Source organism: Nelumbo nucifera, chromosome 5 (assembly GCF_055504915.1).
Source record: "Nelumbo nucifera cultivar China Antique chromosome 5, China Antique-T2T, whole genome shotgun sequence".
Classification (NCBI taxonomy): Eukaryota; Viridiplantae; Streptophyta; class Magnoliopsida; order Proteales; family Nelumbonaceae; genus Nelumbo; species Nelumbo nucifera.
The window spans coordinates 17,593,565-17,621,442 of NC_142653.1; the positions used below are offsets into that span (position 1 = coordinate 17,593,565).

Consider the following 27,878-nt stretch of genomic DNA (forward strand, 5'->3'; position numbering starts at 1 on the left):
GTGAAAAACCTAGACTATGGCCGTGGCCCGTGGCGACGGAGGATCGCCAAGTCGCGAACATGATCACCACCGCTCACGACTGTGAGTAAGAGTGAGCAGTGGTGGAGAGAAAGAATCAAAGGCGAGGACAAACTGAAGAATTCTCCATTCCTTTCTCGCTCCTCCTCCCCCTCTGCGACTAGTTCGCAGAAGCAGAGGGAAGGAAAGGGAGAAAAATCGTAAATATATTTAAAGGGAATGGAGGGACCATTTCTCTCTCCACCTGCGAAGCGTCCATTCTACAACATCACCGGAATGCCAGAAAACAATCCCAACAGCGCCAACGGTGCATCCAAACGGGGCCGAGCCCCTCTGCCTCCCATTGTTCTCTCTCCGGGCCAAGTCGCCTTCCGCCTACTCTGCCACGTCTCCAACATTGGCGGCGTCATCGGGAAATCGGGCAGCATCGTCAAGCAGTACCAGAAAGAGACCGGAGCCAAGATCCGCGTCGAAGAGCCTATCCCTGCGTGCGACGAGCGTATCATTTATATCGTCGCTCCTGAGAGTCCCAAGAAGAAGATAAGATTAAAGGGCTTAGCTGAGGGGGATAAAGAGGGTGAAGTGGAGTTCGAAGTTTCGTCTGCACAAGAGGCGCTTGTTAGGATATTCGAGAGAGTCTTGGAAGTCGAGGCGGAGACCCAAGCGGTTTTCCCGCCACCAGGCGGGGCCGTATCCTGGAGATTGCTGGCGGCAACCAATCAGGTTGGGGCGGTTATGGGGAAAGGAGGAAAGGTTATTGACAGGATTAGGAAGGAAAATGGCGTCAAGATTAGTGTTTTAACGGCTGGGAAGCTTCCGGCTTGCGCAGCTCCGAATGATGAAGTGATAGAGGTGAGGATTCTATTCCTGATTTGAAGCTTTTGCTTTGTTTCCGAAGCTATACGGTTTCCTTATCAATCTATCTTGTTCTCATTTCCAGATGCTAGTAAGAAGTGTTTTAGAATTTCAAAGAACTGCTACGGATGCCCTAGATTTTCTTTTAGAAGAACAAAAAAAAAGTGATTCTTTTATCAGGGATCAAGGATTCTATTAATGAACAAGATGAGAGATAGACTAACATTTTATTAAGGGCTTTTTGCATAAAAAAATGACCAAGTTTAGTCAATTGAACATTTCAGTTATGTTCAACCAAAAAAGGACAAATTCAGTTATGTTTAGAAACTAATTACAAAAACTAAGTAGGATGGAAAAAGTTTTATTGGGACCAAATTGCCCTTGATTTAAAAGACATTTGTTGTTCAATCTCTCACTCCATCTCTCTTCAAATCACTATTCGTCTTCCTCAGCTCTCTCTTCTCACCTTTCCTGCATCCCCCCATTCTTCCATGAATAAAAAAAAAATCAAAGTATCTTTGAGAAAATGCCCTAAATAATAATAACTTATCTACTTCCTTATGCCATCTTCTATTTGGCCTTCGGTTTCTGATTCAGGAAATGTAAACAACGGAATTGCCCCCCTGGTGATTGGTGTAGTGTGAAGCAGTTGAAGTTGGATTGGACCAGGAAACCAGTAAGTGTAATTCATTTCTTAGTGCTCCATCACCTAGTCACAGTTTCTACTTGCAAGATCGAAATGTCTTGAAATAGAATCCAGACAGCTGATACTTAAACTTGTCTAGAGACACAGACCATAAGCACGATAGATACAGTGATTGCTGACGGGGGATTCAATCCATGAGATCTTCTTGGCTGTAAACTAATCGAGGATTGATTTGACAAAAGGAATCTTGGCCATCCAATAAACCAAAAAAAACTAGGCAAGTGTACACGAGAATGTACAGGAGAAGAATAGCTTGAATTTGCTTGGGAAGATAAAAGAATAGTTGGTTGAGAAATCTAAAGAAGGCAAGAAGGAACTTAAGAGGAGAAAAGGATCATGGAGGAGAAGTTTGTTCCGGTGAATAGGTGGAAGAAGTTTCTAGCCGTGGAAAAGAGGAGATTCCTGTTAGAAGAAACATGTGGTAGTTCGGCGATCAAAATCAGAGAAGACAAGATTTGTGGTGGTGTTAAGTAGGGAAGCTACAAGTTGGTTCAAAGGGTTCATTGATGGCACTTCATTTGCCATCATAGAGACTGGATGGAAAGGGGAACTATGTATTCAAAAAAAAATTATTGTGGAGAAGAAGAACAATGATATGGGAGATTTCATTCAGTTGACAGAATATGGAGGTAGAGTGTGATTCTATTAGCCTGAAAATCGTGGGACTCGACTCTTGTTCAATCTTTGGATAGAGGAGATTCTTTTCCAGATTGCAGTGTTGTGTGGAGGTTCCCTTCAAGAAATGCATGTATCTGATCTTCATGTGGCTACCTTGCGGGTGGGTGCATCCAAGCCAGAGAATATTCCGAGACTAATTGAAGTTTTTCTTTTGTTATGGGAGATGGAGGCAGGTATGGATAGCATTGGAAGTAGAACCGACACTGGGAAGAAACGGAGAAAGGTTGAAGATGATGCTCACATGGCAAATAGAAAGCCACATGGAGAAGAAAGCAAGGAAGGCTCAAGCATCAATATCATTTTTCCCTTAAAGGAAATTAGATTGTCGGGCAAAATTTTATTAGGCTTGAAAGACCCTTTAATGGGTTTTCAAATCTTTTTGAATTTAGAAGAAGTGGACCGTTGTTCTACGAGGAGGCTCTAAAAGGAGAGAAGGCGGGATTGAAGGTTATTGAACCAGGGTGGACCAAGTGGTTGGATATTGCTCCAAATCGACCTCACTTGATAACTTAAATCTCACACATGGGGTCGTGAAGAGGGGGGGATGACGGGAGATGCTAAGGTGGGTGTATCATCATCCCTGCCAAGCTCTAACGGTAAAAATTTGGGAAATTCAACCCAGTTACAATGGGTCAAGCACTCTCAGTCAATACAAGACAAGCCTAACCCTAGGTATGCTCGATCGAAGGAAGTTCAGGGGGATGATAATGACAACAGCCGGTGGCTCAACTGTGACAATTCTAAGGAAGAGAGCTTTTCTAAAGACGATTCTAGGCTCTAGCTTTAGAAGTGTTGATGGGACTATCCAGGCTTGCTTGGATGACGGAGGATATGCTTATTGGTGCTTTGTTTGAGGGAGAGAAGGTTAGTGAAACACAGATTTAGGAGTGCTCTGACATTAAAGTATATAAGCAGATTGGGTTGGGGGAAAGAGCTCTTCAAGAGAACTTCAACAATTAGGTTGACATGTCTTTGGTAGGGAAATTGCAAAATATGGAAAATATGGAAAGTCAGATGGTGAACGGGTAGGGGAACTATAAAGTCAGATGGTGAACAAATAGGAGATCCTTCTCATTTGAGCAGCAAAATATGGAAAGTCAGATGGTGAACAGGCAGGGGAACTATAAAGCTTCAAAGGAAACTCCAGCAAGGGGCATAATACCTATGTCGGATTAAGTTAATGCAGCCATGGAACACAATAAAATAGAGAAAACTAGCTTTGGTCTGATTGGCAATCAAGATCCGATTCATGGCAATAAGGAATCTAAAAAAGTCCCTCCCATTGAGTAAGATCCTCTTTTGAACTCTGGCAATCCCTATAACTTTAGTGATTTTGGTTTTGCTACTGACCTCTCCTCTAATGCTATAGCAGACAGCCCAAGTCTTGCTCCCGTTGTGCAAAGGTCCATGGATTTATCTGTTGTTGATGTGAGTGAGGTTGGGAAAGAATCAGAGGGAGGATCAAAGATAGATTGTGGAAAGGAGCTAGAGTCTTCAGGGGAAAGCATGAAAAGTGAAGAATGTAGTAAGGGGGGAGGAAAGCTAGTAGAAAAATTGAGGAGATTGGAGATTCGAAGAGAAAAAAGCCAGCCTAATTTCACAAATTGAGGAGATTGATAGGAAGGAGTTGCAAGGTGTACTAGATTGATAGGGAGAAGAGTTGGTCTCTAAAAAGGAGCTAGAAATGACTTTATTGAGAGAGATCAGCTGGAAGCAGGAGTCAAGGGAGAGGTGGATTAAGGAAGGGGATGGAAACACAAAATTTTTCCATGCTATTAGCAAATGGTAGAAAAAGGAAGAGCTCAATCTCATCTTTATTGGTGGGGGCATTAAAATAACAGATCAAGGTGAAATTGCTAAGGCCTTTGCAAACCATTTCAGATCATTATATCGCAAGCCAATCAATGAGTGGTGGTCTTTGGTTGGGCTTGCGTGGGATTTTTTGGAAGAAAACCAAGTGGGGTTTTTGGAGAGAAGGTTTGAGGAGATTGAAATTAAGGAAGCAGTTTTCTCTATGGATAGATCTAAGGCTCCCGAGCCTGATGGATTCACAATGGCTTTCTATCAAGATTGTTGGGAGATAATTAAAGATGACTTCATTAAAGTTTTTAGGGAATTCCACAGTAGGGGAGTAATCAGCTAGGGAATGAATTCAACTTTCTTAGCCTTGATCCAGAAGAAGAAAGATGCCACTCAGCCAGGGGATTTCAGACCTGTAAGCCTAGTGACTAGTATCTATAAGATAATTGCCAAGGTACTTTCTCAAGGACTTGAAAAGGTGCCCCCCTCTTATAACCTAGTTCCAAGGGGCTTTTATCTAGGACAGACAAATAATAGATCAGAATTTATTGCAAATGAGTGTGTGGGGCTCAAAAAAAGTTGAAGAAGAAGGGAATAGCAATCAAGTTGGATTTGGAGAAAGCTTATGATTTAGTGGACTGGGATTTCTTGATTAACATAAGGGGGTATGGATTTGGGGATTTATGGGTAAATGGATCAAAGGTTGTTTGCAAACAAGCCACTTCGCTGTTATAGTTAATGGGTCGGTAGTTGATTTCATTGAGGGGCTTCGAGGTTTAGACATGGTGATCCACTCTCTCCCTTTCTCTTCACACAAATAGCTGTTTTGTTTTTTTTTTTTTTGGATAAATTGATAGTTGAGGCTTTAAGTAAGCTAATCTCTAAGGCTAACTTTATGCAACTGTTTAAGGGTTGGGTAATAGGAAGGGATAGAGTTTTGGTCTCACACTTGCAGTTTGCAGATCTTGGTGTTTTGTGATGGGGAAGGCAGAGAAGGGGTAGAAAATCTGAAGCTGGTAGTGAAATTCTTTGAGAGGATTTCCAATTTGAAAATCAATTGGTTTAAAAGTTTATTGGCTGGTATCAACTTGGAGGATGGTGATCTAAGAGCAATGGTAGACTTGTTGAGTTGTGAGAAAGGGAATTGGCCTTTGTGTTACGTAGGATTACCCCTTGGTGGCAACCCTAGATCAGGTAGTTTTTGGACCCCAGTAGTGATGTTCGAGAGAAGGCTAGCCTGGAAAAGGAATTATATTTCGATGGGAGGGAGAATAACTATGATCAAGTTCACTCTAGCAAATCTCCCAGTGTACTTCATGTCAGTTTTAGGATGCCCCAAGCAATGGTAAAAAGAATTGAAAAGATTATGAGAGATTTCCTTTGGGAGCTCTGGGAGGGAAAAAAGATCACTTGGTTAGATGGGATAAGGTGGTATAGTTGATGGGCTTTACATGCTTGGAAATATTTTATATGTTTGATTTTATTTTTAAATTTTCACTTGAATATGCTTTACATGTTATGTTTATGTATTTTAATTTTAGATAATGGTTTTTTAAACCATTAATTTTTAAATTCAAGTTTATATTTCTTATTAATATTATATTTAATATATTTTTTTTTATTTTTTGCATCTTTTTGAATTTTTTGGCATTTTTATTTTTTAGCTTTTTTCTTTGTATTTTTGCGCCTTCAAAAAGTCACACACCTCGCCTTGCGCCTTGCACTTTTAAAACACTATTGTGGAATAGTCATATCAATTATCCATGGGTTGTCAAACAATGGGTGGGATGCGGGCTGCTTGCATAGAGCTACTTTGGCTTCTCCTTGGAAGGCTATCCATGAGATTCATCTTGTGTTCCTCACTTACATAAGCATAGTTTTAAGTCTTTGCGGGGTCAATGCAGCATTTAGCAATGTTTGTGTTGATTAAACCCTAATATATAAGAAAATAATAGAAAAAATTATTATATAAACACACAAAATGATATTTTAGTTTAATAATGTCTATTTTATAATTATAATCTCAAAAAATAATGAATAAAAAATTATTTATAGTAGGAAGTAGAAAACTGCTAGGCGATTAGGCGAGGCGAGCCTCAAAGGGCGCCTTGTCGCCTAGGCACCCGCTTAGGCGTCGCCTTGACAACTATGCACATAAGGTATGACTTAGGTCAGAGAATAAGGTTTTGGGAGGATATTTGGGTTAGGGATAGATGTGTAAAACGGGTCGTGTCGCCCTCCCCAGGGATAATTTGGGGGATTGGCCTGGCATGGCCCACGACCCAAGCCCATAAGGGCCCGTGCCATGCCATGGGCCTGGGTCGGGCGAGCTGTAGGTTGTGCCGTGGGTGTGGGCCATGTCGGGCTGGTCCACAGGCTAGGCCTTGGGGGTGGGTCAATCGTGCTAGGCAGCTATTTTTTTTGTTTTTTTACAGTCTTGATTTTTTTTATTTATTATCTAAGTAAAACTAAAATATTTAACTTTCCTTTGGGAACTATTTGAAAAAATAAGAAAGCTAACAAAGAAATGAAAATAATACTTAACCAAATAAGAAGTCAAAGAGGCAAAGAATCAAAGTGAATAACAAATTAGAAGAAAAATAGGAATTTTATTTTATTTAAATTTGAATGATACAAAGCATACAATGGTTGGATGAATGAAATATGAAAATTGGAATAAATTAATATAATATAGTTACAAATTGAAGATAACAAATTACGTTATTAAAAAATATCAAATAAAATTAAAACAAAATTTACAATAATTTGAAAAAAAATGCTATACAACTATTGGGTATACAAAAAATATTGACATCATCATCATCATTTTCTCCTATTGTTCTTGACTTTGATCATTTGCTTCAAGTGAAACATCAGGTGTAGTGTCATGCCCTCCTTTGTCTTGTAATCTATCTTCAACATCCAACCTATCTTTAAAGCAGATGCACATCTCTAGACTTTCATCATCCATACAACTTCTCTTGTTGTCCAACACCATAGTACCTGCACTAAAACAAGACTTCGATGGAACTGTAGACACCGGAAGAGTTAGTAGATCATGTACCATGGCGGCGAGAACTGGATAATTTTTTGCATGTTCACTCCACCAGGATAAAATATCAAAATTATTTGTTCCCTCCAAGGTGAGGGAAGAATCACCTAAAGTAGAAAAATTTACTTGTAAATAAAAATTAATTTCATTAAATGAACTTGTTGTCCAGGCAATGGATTTCTGCCTCTTATTAAATAAAAAAGTTTCCTCTTCCACTACTAGACTCAAGTTCAGAAGTGGAAGATGTAGTTGTACAAGTTATAGAATTTTTATTATTCCCTATTACTTCAGATTCATATAAACTCTACATTTTAAATAATAAACTATTAATTTCTTCTTTTTTATTTCCAATTTCAATATTTATATTTTCACAATATGTTTCAAGTAAAATATCTAAACCATCTTTCTTAATCCTAGGATTTAATATTGTAGCTAAGCAATAAAGAGGAGAAATGTTCTCTCAATTTTTTTAAAATTTTTTTTTTCATTATTTTAATAATACTTTTAAATTGTGGATTCTTTCTATATTTTGCAAAACAATCACTAATCATCATTAATTGATAAGTTAAATTACATCTAGTTGGATAATAAGTACCCAATAATTAATTAGTTGCATCATAAAAATGTTTTAAAAATCTCTTTATACAAATTGCCATTTCCCAATCTTCCTCAAATATAATATCAGTAGGCATTTTTGCATTATAAAAGTCATAAAGAATTTGTTTGTGAGAAATACAACTTTCTAACATAGCATAGGTAGAATTCCATCTATGTTTAACATCTAATATAAAATGTTTATATTTTATATCATAATTTTGACATAAATATTTAAATTCTTGTTTTCTTGCTCTAGAAGTTTTAATATATATATATATATAATGCAATTTTTATTTTTAGAAATATGAATAGAAATAATATTTAAAGCATCCTGAATACATAAATTTAAGATGTGACATGCACATTTGATATGAAATAATTTACCATTTAAACATGGTTTTAACTGAGATTTTATAATATTTATTGCTGAATAATTATTACTAGCATTATCAAAACTAATAGAAAATAATTTATTGTCAATTCCATAAGCATGTAAAGTATTTAAAATACTTGTGGCAATAGCTGGGCCGGTATGTGGCCATTCAAGCCTAGTAAAACTTAAAATTCTTTTATTTAAAAGCCAACTTCATCAATAAAATGACTGGGTAACATAAATATAATTTATGTTAAATTTAGAAGTCCAAATATAAAAAATAATTGCAACTTTAAAATTAAGATTTGATAACATATAAATTAAATTTTGTTTATATGAATAAAATTTTTTTAAAGCATCTAATCTAATAGTTTTCCTAGAAACTTTTTAAACTATGGATTTATAGAATTACGTAACTGTTTTTCAAGTTTAGTATCTTCAGCTAACAAAAATGGTTGTTCAACATGTACAATGTATTTTGCTAATTCTTCCCTCATTTTTTTCTTGAGAATATTTAAAAGTACCAAAACCCTCGCCCAATTTGTGTTTGTGTTGTTTCTCTCCCTTCTCCTCTTTCTTCTTCTTCTTCTTCTTCTTCTTCTTCTTTTCTCATGGGTGAACAAATGTCTACCCAAATGGCCAGTTCCACCCTTGCTACAATAGCTAAAGTCTTCCTTAAATTTTTGACAAACAACTCTTTTTCCCTTCCCCTGAACCTCTTCTATTTTAAATATTTTCCAAACCGGGCTAATTAACTTAGTGGCCTTCTTTTTCTTTCCCCTAGTATCAGTACTAGGGGTGGAAGTTCCCTCAATATCAATGGAATCCATATCGGTGTACTACCATGCTGCAACCAAATATCGTCGACATTGAACATGTTGGGGAATCGGTTTCGGGAGGAGCCGACCATTTTTTTTAAATTCCAAAAAAATAAAATTTAATTTAATTACACTTACTCGGATTGCCAATTCAGAATCCCAACTTGATTTCAATGATTGAAGCCTTTCAACTCCAGACTTGAGGGAGTATGGGAATTAGAGAAGAGATTAAGAGAATTGTTGAATTGGTGTGATAAGAATGGTAGAGGATAGGGTTATTTTAGGAATTGAAAATAATTCAATTACCCAAAATACCCTAAAAACTAGCTATTTTTTAATTGTTGGGAGGGGTATTTTGGTCATTGTAAAGTTATTTATCACTTTACCCAAAACGCTCCCAAACTAGTTGCTATATAACTGTTGGGGGGCACTTGTGTCATTCTCTCCCCCCAAAACCAAAATACATAAATACTCCCCCATATAGTTGTTGGGGGGTATTTCTATAAAAAACCCCCCAAAAAGCTGAAACTAACCATTGGGGGCTCCCAATGGCTAGTTCAACGGGCAGGCCGAGCACAGCCCGCTACAGGCCTGCGGGCTGGACTGTGCCGACACGTGGGCCGTGGGCAGCACAACATGCATAGTCGTGTCGTGCCATGCTGGCCCGTGGACCTGGAATCCTAGGCCCAACACGGCTTGAACCATCGTGCCGAGCTTGGCACGGCCCACGTGCTGTCGTGCCGTGCCGCAGGCAGCATGGCCTGATTTACCCCTCTAATCGGGGACTCCCTCTTGTTTGAGGTCTTTCCTTATCTTTTTTATCTCGTTAGATTTAAAGGAAAACTAGTGTGTCATTTTATCAGCTCATCCTCTTCCCATTCAGGCTTTAATTGGAATCTGGGCCTTACTAGAAACCTGAGAGTCAGAAATTCCCAGTGTTACTGCTCTACTTAGCCTGTTGAATTTAGTGGTCTTAGGGCATGGTGGTTCAGATTCTAGAGTGTGGGAACTTAATCTTTCAGGGTTTTTTTCTTGCAAATCCTTTCTGAATTCTCTTGTAGCCACATCCCCTTCTCCTTCTTTCCTTGTTAAGGAGATTTGGTCTTGGTCTATTCCTCCAAAAGTCGATGCTTTCTGTTGGGAAGTGTATCATGGCTCCATTAACACCAGTGATTTGCTCTAGAGAAAAAGTCCAAATTGGTACTTGTCCCCAAGCTAGTAGTTGTATGGTGAGGCTGCTTTTCATCTTCTAATTTCTTGTCCTTTTGCTACCTCTATTTGGGAGTATTTTTTCGTCTCTTTTTGGTTGCAGATGGCTTCCTCTTAATAATCTGGAAGGATTATTTAGCGCTCATAATTTTAGTTGCTCTAAAAGAAGAGGCAGGATTTTGGGGAGATGCACCAAAGCGGCAGTAGTCTGGACAAATTGGGTAGAAAGGAGCTTAAGAATCTTTGAAGACAAAGAAAGGAGTAAGGAAGCTGTGGTAAAGGTTATAACCTTAAGGGTTGCACATTGGGTGAAAACTTTAAAGCTCATTGAAAACTTTAAAGTTGAAGATTTCTTCAGCTTATGGGGACTAATAGCTCACTTCTCCTCTAGAAGACAAAAAATACATGAGGTCTGGTCTCCTCCATGCGCTGGAGGGAGGAAATTAAATTTTGATGGCAGTTGCAGGGGCAATCCTGGACCATTGGGTATTGGTGGGGTACTCGGGAAAGAAAATGGAAACATTCTAGCCATGTATTCAGGTCCTATTCAGCATGGAGATGTGGTGAGATCAGAACTGGTGGGGATTGACAGGTTGATTGTTGAAGGTGATTCAAAAATAGTTGTTGGCTGAAAATGGGGAAGGAGTAATATGGCAGCTAAAGAATGAATTCAAGCGCTTCAAACAGATTTCTAAAGACATGATAATCCAAATAAAGTGGATTAGGAGTTCTGCAAACGGTATGGCTGATGGGTTAGCTAAACAAGGAATCCAGAGACAATCCATGTTTTGGGCTGTTTTGTAAATATTGGGATAGCTTTTGGGGCTTGTTATCTTTGCCCACAACTCCTTGTTGTACTCCTTCATTTTAAAATTAATGAATCATTCTGTGTTGCTGATAAAAAAAAGTGTACACGAGAATGTCTATAAACCTGTGTTTGTGTTGAGTGTTGACTTTTAAAGTAGCACTCTTTAAAAATCTAAGAAAATATCAATGAATCAAATGGCTGGAAATTCTAGGTACGGAACATGTCTCAAGAAGAAGCTGATATTGGCACTGATTGCTTATGCCCTAGACATATCTCAAGAAGTCAGAGGCCTCTCTAAAGGGTTATCTGTTGGGTGCAAATATGACAACCATTAACTGTGTGCCTTTGATGGAGTGTGGTTGACCGCTTTATGGTTTTTTTTTGAGAAATGGTGAATATTATTAGTCAAAGAAAGAGAGATAAGGGTTCTGAGGGAGAGATTTCCTCAACATCCGAGCACAAAAAGCTCACAGGCTACAGATTACAACGAAAATCATCCCATAGGAAAGATTGACTACAGATTACAGATTACAACGAAAATCATCCCATAGAAAAGCTCACAGGCTCACAGGCTCACAGGCTACAGATTGCTCACAGGCTACAGATGACTCTACAAAATGCTTAAAGCATAAGCGCTTTAAGCATGTAATGAAATAGCTGGCTCTTTCTTTCTCTTGAGCTTTTCAACTAACTGAAAATTAGATTGATTACTATGTGCACCCAATTAATTAACATTCACCAAGCCCAAGGTTGCATTCTTTTGCTTGTAAAATGATCGGAAACAAAAGGTCTTCTTTGAAAACAAAAGGTTTTTTCAAGGACCATGACTTTACCACCAAATTGCATGTTAGTTTTTGGAATTTCAATGCCCCAGGGCATTCTTAAGGGAGATAAGAAAGAGATATACTACTGATTATGGCAGATATTTATTTGTTACCATTAAACAATTGATTTGTTGGAGCCCATCTGTATTGATATCCACATGCTGTAGTTGGCAACAACTATATGCCTTTCTTGCATACATATTGGGCACTTTTTTAGGAGAGGAAAAGGGCAAGCCAAGCATCTTATCATCGCCGTCACCATTCAAGCCTTATCCCAGCTAAATGAGATTGGCTACATGAATCCTGTTATGCCATTCTGTGCTGTTTAATGCAATATCTTGTTAAATTATTAGCACTTAAATCATTTCCTGCTATTTCAAGCCATGTCCATTTTGGTCTACCCTTACCCCCTCTAGGCTTTAGCCCGCTCGACTTGCAACATTAACTTCTTATGGGTGCTGTCAAGGGTCTTTGGTGCACGTGAATGAACCATCTTAGTCTACTTTCTCTCATTTCATCACCCATTGGAGCTACTCCAAGCTTCGTCTGTATGACTTCACTTTTGACTCTTTTTTATCACCTTTTGGAGCTACCCCAAGGTTTGTCCGAATGACTTCACTTTTGACTTTTTTTTTTGAGAAAAGGTAATGTAATTTCATTAAGGGAAAATTTCTTAAAGTACCCCTAGGGTTTAGGAAATTGACTTACTCTACCCCTATTGCTTACATATTGTCTTAAAGTATCCCTAAGTTTTCTGACAATTGACTGAATCCTCCCCAGCTGTTAACATCTGGTAGTGTTCTGTCACAATCGGTTCACATGTGACATCATGTGATGAGTAGAATTTTTGTAAACCTAATATTACCCTTTTGTGACTAATGCTCTGCTTTCTTCAAGATTTTTACTCCCAGCACCAAAAACCTTAAATAGGGGGTTTGACAGTGCTCAGTCTTGTTTCAACAGTAGGGAAAGACCCCATTACTCTCTAGCTTGAGAATGCTCATACTTCCCTCTAGATCTCTGAGAGATAAAAATGGCAACTCTAGGAAATACATAGAGCTCCAGACCAAAACAACAGAAATGGTATAGGGAGAAAATGACAAAAAGCTCTTGCTTTTGAACAGAAATGTCTCTGCATTTAGGAAGCTATGAAAGGCTTTCAGGTGAATCAATCTACTTCAGCAGCCGCACAATAAGAGGCAGATTTCTTATTGAAACAACTAGCCTAGGAGGATTCATTTCAAAGTCTTTACTATATGCTTTGGAGGAGAATCTATGACATTTTTTATGTGTGTACTTCATAGTTTGTGGTGATGTTCACTGGTGCTGACTACCTAGGAAGATCTTTGCAATGACCAGCTTTCCAAAAGAAAAGGAAATTAAAACACCCAAATATTTGGAGACTTTCTGGAACAACTGCCTATTCCTTTCTGCCCAAATGGTGATTATCACTGCAGCCAGGATAGCAATTCATACACTACTGGCAAGCTTTGAGAGGCCATGAAGTTCCCAACCCACTGCATAACCACCAGCATGGAACACATAACTGATCCTGGACCTGCACCCCTCTTTTGGTCAGATTAACTTTAGTTAGACACCTTTCCAACACCACTGCCCATACCAGAGTATTGATTTTTGAGGAGGAAATCGGATTCCAAATTCTGGAAGCAGGCACATCAGCTGGGTTCCCGTCTGAAAGCTTGAGGGCAAAGGGTTTGACTGAAAAAAGGCCATCAGTACTCCAATTCCAGCTCCAACTGTCATCATTAATCAAATTCAAGGACTGAAGAGAGATCAGTAGCTCAGCAACCTTGGCAATCTCCCAATCCTGGAAGTGTCTTCGAAAAGAAGGGCACCAGAAAACGGAGTTGCCAATTAATTTATAGCAATCTGCCACAGCCGCATCCTGGTTCTCAGCAATCTGATACAACTATGGAAATAATTCTGAGTGGGGCCTGCTGCTACAACTTCACTTTTGACTCTATCCTTTCTTGTTTTTCCACTCATCCATCTCAGCATACACATTTCTGCCACTCATTTTTTGGACATGTTTCTTGACTGTCCGACACTATACTCCATACAGAAAAGCTAGTCTTGCAACTGCTTTTCAGAATTTTCTTTTAAATCTAAGTGGTATTCACTTATTACATAAGATTCCATATGCATCCCTTCATCTTGCCCATCCTGCTCTAATTTTATGGGCAACATCCTCCCCAATCTCTACCTTGTTATGAACTATTGAACCAAAGTACTAGAAAAGGTCACATTGTGTTATTTCTTGGTCTCCAATCCTAAGTGCATCCTTGATATGATAAATAAGGCAAGCATCTTATCATATTTATCAAGAAAAAAGCAAGCATCTCATCATATGTTGTATATTGTGCTATATTTTATTTGTTTTATCACCGTCATCATAATCTAAACTTTGTCCTAACTATAAGGGATAAGCTACATGAATCCTATTTTGCCATTCCATTCTATTTAGTGCCATATCCATTGTTAAGTTCTAGGTCCTTAAATAATTCCTCACTTATCCAACCCATATCCTATATTTTATTTGTGTTCTATGATACATAAAATCATATGTTATACGTATTAGTATGCATAGTTGTCAAGGAGATTAGGTGCGTTTTGGTGCTTGCCTCGCCCAAAAGGCAAAACCCAATTGCGTTTTTCTTAATTTCTTGTTTTGTTAGACTTCCAGTGATACAGAGTTTGAAACAAGGGTACCACCCCTTCTTTCCTTATTTTTTTGGGTTTTTTTTTTCATTTCTTTTTCCACGACAAAGTAGGGGCTCAACCTCTTCCTTTTCTGTACTTTTCTGAGACACAAAGCAATGCCTAGGTGGTCAAATAGGCAACTAAGAACGCCCTTGTCACCTAGGTTCGCACCAAGGGGAGATACTATCACCTAATCTGGCCTTGGTTCCTTGATAACCATGGTTGCAACGTGAGTAGGCAATAGGGCATCACCCTGTCACCTAGGCACTTAGGTTGGTTAGGAGCAACTAGTAAGGTGGTGGTTTTTTCACACAAAATCTTTAATTTATTAGTTATGATTTTTGTTGACATGTGCTGTATTTTTAACTTTTTATTATTGATAAAGAATTTATTTATTTATTATTTTGTATTGGAAAATACCAAAAGATAGTAATAATGAATTTCTGTATACACAAGAATATTCAACAAAAAAAGCTAGTGGTGCACACTCATAGAAAACATAACAATAAAGGTTGCATATTGATTAATGGCTAGAGAAGAATTCAAAGGAATCCCAATGGACTATATCCTTATAGACTGGGATTCAATAACAAACTATGAACCTAGAACTAGTTGGTGACAAATACTGGCAACTTGGGAGAGACCAGTAAATGGCAAGCTAAAACTCAACTTTGATGATTGCTGCCTCTGTAATCCCGGCCCATCAGGAATTGGGGGAGCAGTAAGAAACCATGGGGGGGGGACTGAGGCTGTGCAACACTGACAGTTGGTCTTATATCATCATTGAAGGTGACTGTAGGACTGCAATTGGTTGGTTTACTTCAGGTCTTTGGACTCTCAGAAACATTTTTTCCTGGCAAAAAGAAAAAAAAAGAATTTTATTAATAAGAAAAAAAAGAGTACATCAAATATGAGAGATCACCAAGCATACAGTGATACAGATCCAACGAAAAATAAACAAAAAAACACCCCAAAGAAACAAATACAAAAAATTAACTCCTTGGTTCCAATTCAAATAAAGACCAACACCCATTTCCAAGGTATTCCTTTGAGACTGCTTCAAATTTTGGAAAAATGAGAATCCAGTCCATAACTTTTTTTCTACATAACACAGCAATACTTTGAAAGAAATCAAATCACTTGTATCCACCATGAAGTCGTGAACCATTCATTCATGTGGGTACCTTGGGCTGCAAATAACCTAGCTAACAGCCCTGCAAGTTTTTCCAGATTGTATGGCTTTGTTTTTCCTGAAATTAATGAATTTCATGTTACGAACAAATAAAATAATGAACTTTTGCATATCAAGAAATATTACATCATCAGTTTCATAAGATAATATCACATTTTTTGTATATCCATAAATCCATTATGGATGGACAGGTCCAATCCAATCCAATAAATACTTTGGACCATTAAGTCTGGATTTGTCCAATTCAATATGTCTTATCAGTCCATCCAATCCATCCAAATTGATTTTGATTTGGACGGGATCCAACCCAAAACCGGTCTATTGACACCTCCTAGGCATAATTTTTTTTTGATCAATAACTGTGGATCGAATTAATATTAAAAATATGAGAAAATTACAGGGCAAGGGGGCTAAGCAATCTTAGCTCCCAACAACAACCATTAAGCATCAAAAGAACAAAAATTACAAGACAGCCTGAAAAATAGAATGTCTGTTCACCCCTTGTCTAGCTAGACCATCTGCCAAAGAGTTCGCACTTCCTTTTACCCATTTGTATTGGATTTCCATGTCCTTAGTCAGCCACTTGAATTTCCTCTTTTCATTACTGTAATTCCAAAGTCTAAGACTATCCTCTTTCAGCCAGTTTACCACCACTTCAGAATCTCCTTCTATGATCAACTTGTTAATATGCATATCTTTGATTCTTTGTATCCCTTCAAGAGTTGCAAGAATCTCAGCTCTCAAAGAATCTCCCACTCCAACTGGTCCAGAATACATAGCTAACAACTTCCCTTGTTCATCTCTTATTACTCCTCTTATTCCGGATGGCCCTAGATTGCCCAAGCTGCTGCCATCAAAGTTCAGTTTAACAAAGTCATGGGGTGGGGGGATCCAACAAACATTTGAGGCCTTCCTCATTGGAACAAGTTCTGCTATCTCCTTCCACTTTCTTTGCAACTCATCGACTGAGAATTCTGCGAGCAGAGCCAAGGTTTTCAGCCAGTGTATAACCCTAATGTGGATGACCTCTAGCATTGCTTCCAAACTTCTCTCCTTATCTGTAAATATTTGTGAATTTCTCTCCTCCCAAATAGTCCAACAAACTGTAGCTCTCATACACCTCCACATAAACCCTTTTTGTTGGCCGAAACGGCACACATGTGAATAGGCTTTGCACATTCGAAGGGGGGTCCACCTGTACCCAAACAAAGAAGTACACCACTCCCAAATGATGTTAGTGAACCGACAAGAGATTAGTAAGTGATATCCAGACTCACCATCAGCTTTACAGTGGACACACCAGTGAGGATAAAAACAATTATTGGGTCTTTTTCTTTGAAGTAAATCTGCTATGTTAACTCTTTCCATAAAAAATTCCCAACAGAAACTCCTAACCTTAGGAGGTATAGGATGACACCACACCTCTTTAACAGGGAAAGACAAGCCCGGAGAAGAAGAATGTGTGAGAGCACTAAAGAAAGAGGCACAAGTGAAAGAACTAGAGGGGGTGAGAGTCCAAATTCTACTGTCTGCCTCGGTTGGCTCTAGGAACACCCCTTCAAGAATGGATAACAGTGATGAGATACCATCAAGCTTTATGTCCCTGATATCTCTTCGTAGGCCCAAGTTTCAGCCGACCCCAGAAATAGAATTAGAAGGAACAATGAATGAAGACACCGGTTCATTTTTAAAAGTGGAAAGGGCAAAAAGGCTTGGGAATTGGTCTTTTATGGAGGAGTCCCCAATCCAAACATGTTCCCAAAAATTAATGAGATTGCCTGAGTGCAAGTCATACCTAATCCATGGAGAGAACAAAGGTAGAATAACTTGAATAGCTTTCCAAGGAGATGCTCTTGTACTCCTTGCCAGAATCCTAGAGTCCCATCCATTTGTTGCAACCCCATGAATACTTTCCACTATCTTCACCCAAAGTTTGTCCTTCTCCAATGAGAACCTCCAAAGCCATTTCCCCAGAAGAGCCAAGTTCCTATTCCTTAAATTCCCGATACCCAAATCTCCCTCCCTCTTACTCCTACAAACCATCTCCCACCCCACCCTATGGTCCTTCTTCTCCTCCCTCGGCTCCGAGAGAAAGTCTCTCATTAGTTTTTCTAATCTACTAGCCACCTTTGTCGGAATCTTGAAGATTGACAAAAAGTAAACAGGAATGTTAGCTAAAGTAGACCTGATTAGAGTGGTTCTCCCTCCAAGAGAAATATTTTTTCTTCCAAGTTGCTAATTTCTTTTCAAACCTCTCCACAACCGGAACCCAAAACTCGCCTTTATGAGGGTTATCACCCAATGGCAAACCAAGGTAATTAAGGGGCCAATTTGCTATTGCACATTCTAAGATGTCTGCAGCCTCAGAGATCTCCCCCTCGCCCATATTTACCCCAACTATACAACTATTCTCAAAATTCACCTTAAGGTTTGACATTTGCTCAAAAAGTCGTATAGTGAGCTTCAAATTTCTAATCCTGTTAGGGTTCCCTACTTCACAAAAGAGTATGGTGTTATTTGCAAATTGCAAATGTGTGAGTGGCACAAGCTCCCTCCCAACTCTCCAACCTTTGATTAAGTCCCTGGAATCTGTTCTATAAATTAGTCTCCCCAGAACTTCAGCTACCAAAGTAAATAAAAAGGGAGAGAGGGGGTCTCCTTGCCTAATCCCTTTCAAGGCTGGGAAGAAATCGACCACTATCCCATTTACCAGTATGGAGTAATGGCAGTTCCTGATACAACCCAAGACCCATTTGCACCAATTATCCCCATAACCAAAATTGGTCATCACCTCCATCAAGAAAGACTAATCCACCAAATCATAAGCCTTTTCCAAATCCAGATTACAAATCACCCCTTTTTTCTTGGATCTCTTAAACTCCTCCAAGCTCTCATTTGCTATCAGAATCTGATCTGTTATCTGTCTCCCCTTCACAAAGGCTCGTTGATTATCTGCTATAATTGTTGGGAGCACTTCCCTTATTCTGATGGACAACACCTTGGTGATAATCTTATAAAGGTTGTTGATTAGGTTGATCGGCCTGAAATCCTTTGGGTGACATGCATTCCTCTTCTTAGGAACTAGTGCAATAAAAGTGGAGTTCAGCCCTGGGTTGATCACCCCTCTAGAGTGGAATTCATCAAACACAGCCCATAGATCTTCCTTTTTAATCTCCCAACAATCTTGATAAAAAGCCATCGTAAAACCATCTAGGTCTGGTGCCTTTGATCTATCCATAGAGAACACTGCCTTCCCTATCTCTTCCACTTCAAATTTCCTTTCCAACCAATCCCTATCCTCTATCTGCAAAGTTGACCATTTCATACCCTCAATCCACACCCTACTATTTAGGGGTTTTCTAAAGATAGACCTAAAGTGATTTGCAAAAGCCTCTGTTGTTTCTCTTTGGGTGGATATTGTAACCTCTTCAATCTCTAGACTTGATACAAAATTCCTTATTCTTCTTCCACTTGCCACCGCATGAAAAAATTTGGTATTCCTATCCCCTTCCTTCAGCCATTTACACCATGATTTTTGTCTCCAACTTATTTCCTCCTAAAGAAGATAATCCTCTAACTTTTTACGCAATTTCCATCTTAGCTCCTGGTGTGTCCATGTTTTCGTTCTCACTTTTTACGCAATTTACACCACGACACAGCAGATGTCACATTTTCGTTCTCACTCGCTGGTGTGTCCATGTTTCCTTGGGGTTGCAAGGGAGAGTGTGCAACATAGGTGCTGAAGAATCGATTTTTGGTTAAGTATCAATTTTTTGGCTATTTATCTCGTCATTTGGTCTGTTTCCAAGTGGCCGATTACTCAGAGGCTGAAGTGGAGCTGCCTAGGTGCCAAGCTGCCTGTGAGGTGCCGAGCATGAGTTTCGTTGCTCTTTAGATCCAGCTTAGAGCAAATCGGGTTTACTTGGAGATTGGACCAAGTAAAACAGCTGTGTGACAATGGGATCTCTTTAAGCTCGTAAACATCCACAAATTAATTGAATTTCCTCATACTCAAGGTCGATCTCTGCCTCAGACTATTTGTCTCTTCCAGGAATCTTATAGCATTAATGTCACCTCCAAGACACCAAGGCCCTTTCCATAGTCCCCTTATATTGGCCAGTTCTTCCCACAAGTTGGAATCTTATAGCATTAAAGTCACCTCCAAGACACCAAGGTCCTTTCCATAGTCCCCTTATATTGGCCAGTTCTTCCCACAACTTCCTTCTCTCTTTGTAATCATTTGGACCATATACATTGGTAAGCACCCATTCAAACCCATCCTCCACTTGTTTAAACTTCAAGGAATTTGAAAATTGGCCTATTAACTCTTCCTGACCGATGAGTACTTCATTCTTCCACATTGTGACAACGCCCCCCACAGACCCCCAAGAAGGCAGAGCCGCCCAGCTAATCCCCCTACCTCTCCAGACATTCCTTGCCCACCTAATGTCAAAATCTGCTCTCTTGGTCTCCTGCAAAAGTACCACATCTGGGTCTGTTTTCTTGATGGCCTCTTTTATTACTGCTCTCTTCCTAGCACTTGGTCTCTTTTATTACCACATCTGCTCTCTTGGTCTCCTGCAAAAGTACCAGCATCTAACTATCTTCTTTCCCCTTAGACCCTCCTGCCCTCAGTTATTCCTCTTCCTTCTTTCTCCTTTAACCTTCAAAGTTCTATCTCCTCCCACCTCCTTTAGCAGCCTTTCAGCCTCACTCACTCTTCTCCTTTTAGATTTTGCTTCTTCTTTCTTTGTTTTCAAAAATACCATGAGAGCATTTGGACCTTTCAATTTGCACCCCAGTTTTTGTACAAAACCCGTCACAGAATCCTCACTAATTACATCTCTTACACTTGACTTTCTACTCTTCTATCTCCTTCCTCCTCAGAACCCTCTACTCCAACTCCCTCTGACCCTTCCTTTTGACCGTTTTCCACCACTGCTTCATTTAACAGACACTCTAGGATTTCCAGGATTCTTTTCTTTTTTTCTGTTTCTCCTTCATTCCCTACTTCTCTCTCCTGACCCTCCCTGTCGCTTCTATTTTCTCTCACCCCATCCCCCGACCCACGTGCTCACTTAAACAATCACGTGGGTAGGGATTCCTCTTTCTGGTTGAGCCGATCGGTCCACCCACCGGTTCAGATGACCCGGCCTGCAGAAATCTCCCTTTCTTAACCACGTCAGCAAAGGTGTCTTGTCCCTTTGAATTACCAGCTAATTCAAAAAATTTTAAATTTATTTCTTTTAATAGATTTCGTGGCTTTTGGTTCTCTCCCACCGACTTTTCAGCTTCCTTTCTAAGCTGCCTCCTATGTTTAGTCTTACCCTCCAGCTGTATGCCCCTAGTAATCCAACCCTCCACGTCAGCATCGTCTTCTACCTTGGGTCTTTGTCCCCACAGCTCTGTCTCCACCTCTGAAACTAGCCATACTTTAAACCATGTACCTTCAGCAAGAACCTCTATTGTTCTTGGGAGCGATTCCAGTCTCACCCCGACCATCCTAACCACAGCAGCACGAAAATCTTGCAGATGGACTTCCTCCATTTCTCCGCCCAGCAGCTTCACAATATTTCCCAGATTTGCTTCACTCCAGAGATGGAAGGGAAGACCTACCAATTTGAGCAGGAAATTTCCGCAGACATGTTCCATCTCATTACACAACGGTTTCCAGTTTTGAATCTGAATCAAACCTTCTTCACATTCAAAAGATGTAAATCCCCTGATTTTTTCATCATCAATTCTCAACACTGCCTTCCTGTCTGAGAATGGTTTCAGAGCAACCTTGGGCTCCAGCTTCAAGTTGTGCACCACTGAGTTTAGGACCTTCCTCCAATCTTGTATTGCTTTGCTCGCTGAGATCACCATTCTCCACTCCCAATCTTCTTTCTCACCCTCAAACCACAGGTTCATCCCTGTATTAGATCTCGAAATAAGTTCACCATCACTGCATGAGCTCTTCTTCAACGGCTTCTCCAGGCTTTTAATGGGTGCTGAACTTCGTTCTTGCTCCAACACCACATTGATAGAGACAAGAAACTGCTGCAACCCCTCTGCAAAGGCCATCCAACCTTGCTTCTTCTTCCCTTCCGGTAAGCAAAGCAATTGTCTTCTTGCGTCGAAAGTCATGATGAACCAGCCTTTACCAGTTTTTTTTATGAATAACCAGCCTTTACCATTGCATCTCAGTTCCACTTCGTACCTCTTCTTTCCCAGTTCGAAGACATTTTTCCATCCTATTGTCCTAACCGATTGTATAACACCATCAATAAAGCCCTTTAACCATGCCACTGCTTCCTCAAACAATAGTATTGTGGCCTTCCTATCCTCCCTAATTTTTAACAGGTTCTTTCCTCTGGCCCTTCCGCTCTCAAATAAAAATTTCTTCGCTTCAATAATCAGTTCAGACTTCCATCTACTCACCAAATGAAAAACTTCTCCACTTCGGCTTCCCATCAGTTCAGACTTGACAAGCTGCATAATAATATCCAACTTCAACCCCACGACATCTTAAATCAAATCAAGAGGTTTATGGGAACTCATGAGTATAACACTTTGCATCTCAATGGTCCATGAACAACATCTAATCTTTTTTGTCCCTGAAAAATATCCCCCTAGGCATAATTTAGTCTTCCTAAGATCATAAATTGTGGCTAACACCATTAAGAATGTGTTATAAAGAAACCATTTTTTTCCCTATATGGCTATACCCACTTGAGAGTTGAATCTATGTCATCGCAGGTTACAGGAGATATTTTGGCGGTAAAAAAAGCACTTATTGCTGTTTCCCGCTGCCTTCAAAGCTGTCCACTAATAGACAGAACACAGACAGTTGCAAGCAGGCCCATGGAGACAGCTACCCATGGGACCTTTCCAGATCCACATGGGGATCTTTTCCCACAACAGAATTCATTCATACCACCTTTGTCAAGTAGTTCTGTTGATTATGCTTCAAGAAGCCTTCCTCTGCCTCAAGAGATTGACAAGATCTCCAACCTAGACCCAAAGAAGGCACAGCAAGAAGTTTCATTCAGACTGCTGTGTTCCAATGATAAGGTTGGTGGTGTAATTGGCAAGGGAGGAGTCATCGTCAAGGCACTACAGAATGAAACGGGTGCTTCTATTAGTGTGGCAGCATCAGTACCTGAGTCAGATGAGCGTGTAATCACCATTTCTGCAATGGAGGTTTGTTTTGCTACCATTATTTTGTCAGAGTTTTATTATTCATCCTCCATGTTAATTGATGCAATGCAGTTAGTTACATTAGTTTCTTACTGGATCTGGCATTGCTTTATTGTCATGTAGAATGCAGATTCACAGTACTCTCCAGTGCAAAAGGCTGTTCTCCGTGTTTTCACTAGGTCTATTGAGGTCGGCATTGAAAATGGTCTAGAGTCAGGGTCAAGCAAGGGAGCTTCTACCCCTGCACGGCTTCTAATATCATCAAACCAAGTTGGTTGCTTGATGGGTAAAGGAGGCACAATAATCTCAGAAATGAGGAGGGTAACCGGTGCTGGTATACGGATATTGGGAGGTGACCAAGTCCCAAAATGTGCCTTGGAAAATGATGAAGTGGTACAGGTATGCCAATTCTTTACCTAGTTTAATATAGAAGCAAGAGGAATAAATGTCTGACTTTTTTTTGGCAAGATTGGTCCTTAGATGGGCAATTTTCTCACTTACTAGCCATTATTTCTTTTCAGCTCTACCTCCCTTCTATTCTCAATAAAAATGTTATAGGCTCAACACTTCTTTGTTGTCCTGGCATTTTCTCTGAGAATTCTTTTTGCACTTATTACATGACAGTAAAAGAGAGAATTCTTTTTTGCACTTATTTCTCTGAGAATTCTTTTGGCAAGATTGGTCTTATAAATTCTGGCAGTATCATATACATGCAACTTTTATGTATGCTTCTTGCTGTTATTAGAGAACACTGTAGTGCGATTCTTTGGTAGAAGTCCTTGTTTTCTTTATTCCTTTTTTCTGTATATTTCAAATTTTAAGAAAGGTGGGTTTTGTTTAAGCCAATTTGACCCTTTTTTTTTCACAATCATAGTTATATTTCATTTGTTAATCGGTTTCTCTTTTGTTTCCTTTTCTGGGTTCTAACCATACTTGATAAAAGAACAACTTGAAATGAGCATTTTTTAAGTTAATTTAAGAGCAAAAATACTTGAGGCAGCAGTGTACCCAAGTATTTATTAAAGAAAAAGGTTTTGATTTTACAGATTACTGGCGATCTTAATAATGTTAAGGATGCTTTGTATCATATTACTGGTAGACTGCGGGATAATATTTTCCCAAATAAACTTCCAAAAGGAGCTGGAGTTGGGAGCAACTCATCATCTGTTGTCTCAGAGGTTAGTCCCTATGGAAGAGTGAGGGAACCTACTTCTGGGTTGTACCCATCAGTAGGGCTTTCCCATAATCTTGATCGGCAAACTACTCTAACACAGAGCATGGATCATCTAGGACTTTCTCATAGTTTAGATCGTCCTCCCTCGCCAAGGTTATGGACATCACAGGTACAAGTTGTGTTCCATCTCTGATTACAATCATCAGCCTTTTTTTATTTTCTTTTTGTATTTTCCTTCTCAGAAGTCAGAATGCATTAATAATTCATGGCATCATCTTTTGGTGGTGTGCTTGGATGCAGGCCACAAGCGGTGGGAATCCAAGGGGCATCACAGACATGGGAAGAGGATTGACAACATTTAAAGGTGGCTTAGAACTTGGCAGGTTCGCATTCCACAGTTTGGTACAATATTTTTTTCTCCCTTCTATCAAGCTATAAAATGACTAAGACCTTGTTGTATGGGAAGTTCATTTTACATCTATTGTGGTTTTACCAAAACTTAAAACCAACAGGCTAGTCAGGCTAACCTTGAAACCATCCCTTGCATGGTTCAGGCTGGGTATCTGATACTCAGTCTTTGAGAAATTGGCCAAGATTTACAAAGTTAAGAACTTAGAAGTATAATTTTCAAGGCACCAAGGCGAACCTAGGCAACAAGGGAGCGCTTCGTCGCCTAGTCGTCTAGTGTCTCAAAAGTAAACTTGCTTTCCTAGTGCTTCAGGACTTGTGTCTCAGAAATAAACATTTTCTTCGTAATGTTTCAACTTTCAAGGCTAGTGTCTCAGAAATAACCATTTTCTTCGTAATGTTTCAACTTTCAAGGCTAGTGTCTCAGAAATAACCATTTTCTTCCTACTGTTTCAAGGATGGTGTGTTAGAAATAACCATTGCCTAGTAAAAGAAGTGGCTGCCCTGTTTTTGTCATAGAAAAAGAAGAAGAAAATCATTCATCAAAAAAAAAAAAAAAGAAGAAGAAGAAAATCAACAAATAAGGAGAAGGAAGGGCAGAACCCCTGTTGGGGGTGAAGCCCCTGTTGTTTAAAAAAAATGCAAGAAAAAAACTTGAAAATGATGACCATTACAAAAAACAGAAAGAAAAAAAAATCATTGCTTATGTTTTTGTTCCAAAAAACAGAAGCCCCTGTTTTTGTTCCAAAAAAAGTAAAAGAATCAGAAATTTAAGGAGAGAGGGTTATTTCTTATCCCAGAAAAAGAAGGCGCTGATCTGAGCCTCTATTTCTATTTTGGAAGAAGAAGAAGATGAAGTGTTGAACATACCTGTGTTTGACTGGTGTCACTTATTGCTTTAAGTCTTCACTCTTTCAAGTCTTCAAAGTCTTCAAAATCTTCCAAGTCTTTGAATTTCAGTGAACTTGAGTTCTTTATAGCTTCTTTGGTAAAGTGGTCTGTATCATTTGGACCCTAATATAAAAATAAACTAACAAATGCATGTTGATTTATGAAGTAATAAAAAGAATGTTAAGGTGTATCATTGCTTATGTTAATATTATGAGATCAAGAATTCAAGATATAAAAATATTGTAAGATAGTGTGAAGTTTGATATAGAATTGCTTGGCGTTTAGGTGAGGTGAGCAATAGGAAGTGCTTAGTCACCTGGGAACCCGCCTAGGTGTCGCCTTGAAAACTCTGCTTAGAGTGAAGGAATTTTTACTCTACATTGGCATCATCTGGTTTGACCAGAGAAAACCAAGCCAACCATGCCTTCCAGGTTTCAGAACATTGGTATATTATTGCCAACTCTTGTTTGTCTCTGTATGTCATAGATACAAGTCATGACTAACATAAACAATAAGATCTGTATAGTTAACTACATGCCAGTATTTGATATTGGAAGATCACTTTGTACCTCAAGCAGCTTCATAAAAATCAAAGATCACAAACTTTTTGCATATATCATGAATAAGTGAAAATACTTTTCTGAGTACTTTTTGCAGAGGAAGCAAATCTGCGATTGTCACTAATACAACTGTGGAGATTGTGGTTCCTGAAAATGTTCTTGCATCTGTCTATGGGGAGCAGGGTAGTAATCTGAATCGCCTAAGACAAGTAAGTCCTTGCCCATCTACACTGAGTTCTATTCCTTGTATTCATCCTGATGCTTGTCAAAAAAGAGAAGCTTTAATCATAGACAGTTAATGTTATGGTGATTTAACACCATTTGTGAAAATCTTTTATGCAATCAATCTCTAATGCTAATGGGCATTGGATTCCGTGATCTCAATGGTATTATATTTGGACGATAAAGTCTAGCTGAGCTGACACCTGAAGAATGGCTGACAAAAACCAACCCTGAATTTTAGCGTCAATGGTTATGAATAGAAGCTCAAGTAGTTGTCTTGGGTTACAAGACTCCAAATAGCTGAATGCAAATACAAATTTTTCCGATTGGTGTTTATATCATTGCCTGGAAAATCAGGATTAACGTTCTGATTGGCATCCAAGCGTTTGTTCCATTTCACCAACTTACCACATTAAATCATATTTGGCAGACTAGTTTTTGGAAAAACATTGCTGCAATAATTATGCTTTGGGTTTTGTGAGGGGGATCTTGAATGACCAATGTGATGTGGCACACTGCAATAATCAGAGGTGCAGCATTCCTCATTCTTGGTGAAGCGGAACACTTGTGAAACACAATGGTTCCAAACAAGCTCTAAGTTTGACAAAGCAAAACCGTTGATACGAGAGAGAGAGGGCTACTGCTCACTGATGGTAATTTAAGCGAGTTCAAATCAGCCCCACACGAGATTGCCCCCCGCAACGTCCCACAGCACATCTTGGCCGTGTATTGAGAGCATCTCCTGATGATGACATCATCATTTCTGGGATTATCATTGGAAAATGTTCTCAATACATGGCGATGGCGGGGATGTGTTGTGGGATGTTGTGGGGAGCTGATTTGGTCTCAATTTAAGCACACTCCATTTCTACTGTACAAAAGCACCCTGTTGTGTAAAGGACAGAAGTCTCTTTAATGAAAACACAAAATCAAGATCTATTGATACCATTTTCATTACTCATCTCTGTCGTGGATTTTTGTCCTTTCACTAGGGAGGAGTGCTCTGTTTTAGGCAAATGGGAAAATAAAATGAAAACGAAAAAAATAATTAGGGTGTGCAGATGCATCTAACTAAGTCTCGTAGTTAATCCCTTGCTTTGAAGATTAAATTGCTGCCTCCTCTCCCTGATTGTTTTGTTCCTGAGTAGTCAAATCATGAACTCGTTGTTTTCATTTCAACATCATTCTGGCTATTGCTGTGTTACTAGATCTCGGGTGCAAAAGTCATGGTACGTGATCCTCATTCTGGCACAAGTGATGCGTTGGTCATTATATCTGGAACACCTGATCAGACACAAGCAGCGCAGAGCCTCCTACATGCTTTTACTCTAAGTGGACGGCCATCACCAGATCATTCCAGGCTGTTATGATCCAAGGGGAAGACACGAATTACTTGCCACTTGTTTCTTTGTGACTTATTATGGTTGATGGGAATATTATGGTGGCTTTTGGACCAAATTTAATGTAGATTAGGTGCGATATTTTTTGTCCCCTTCTTTGAGCACTACATTTTATATCAAGGGCTGTTGGGTGCTAAAGAGGCGAGGTGTAAACCTCAAATTAAAAATTTAAAAATTATGAAAAAATAAATAATTTAAATTTTGTATAATTATTTATCACTTAAAAATAATTTTATATAATTACTTGAAGTTAATACAAAAACAAGGCAGAAGGAGGTTTGTGTCAGATTGGGCTAATCAGCTGGGATAGGGCCAACCTTGGAGCTAAAAGCAAGCATAATTATTAAGCTAAAGTCATTTTTAATCAAACATACAGCTCTAGATGGTAGA

The 27,878-nt window shown here is 39.2% G+C and overlaps 1 protein-coding gene and 1 long non-coding RNA gene across 5 annotated transcripts; both read left to right on the forward strand.

Moving 5' to 3' along the window:
* Window positions 1-27,579, forward strand: LOC104595518 (KH domain-containing protein HEN4-like). 4 transcript variants are annotated; one of them, XR_016076375.1, is made up of 7 exons: window positions 2-870; window positions 22,393-22,836; window positions 22,957-23,232; window positions 23,880-24,176; window positions 24,308-24,409; window positions 25,964-26,075; window positions 27,297-27,579. XR_016076375.1 is itself a non-coding variant. In XM_010256272.3 (7 exons), exons 1-7 carry the CDS (start codon window positions 238-240, stop codon window positions 27,456-27,458), a joined length of 2,007 nt encoding a protein of 668 aa, XP_010254574.1. In that variant the 5' UTR covers window positions 3-237; the 3' UTR covers window positions 27,459-27,579. The 4 variants fall into 4 exon arrangements, 3 of the variants coding, with proteins under 3 accessions (XP_088744252.1, XP_088744253.1, XP_010254574.1); XM_010256272.3 differs by having other exon boundaries at window positions 3-870; window positions 24,308-24,390; XM_088888126.1 differs by lacking the exons at window positions 25,964-26,075; window positions 27,297-27,579 and adding an exon at window positions 25,592-25,923 and having other exon boundaries at window positions 1-870.
* Window positions 24,416-25,177, forward strand: LOC148791258 (uncharacterized). Its single transcript, XR_016076377.1, has 2 exons — window positions 24,416-24,779; window positions 24,830-25,177. It is a non-coding gene; the product is annotated as an uncharacterized LOC148791258 (long non-coding RNA).
* Window positions 27,580-27,878: the final 299 nt, after the last annotated feature.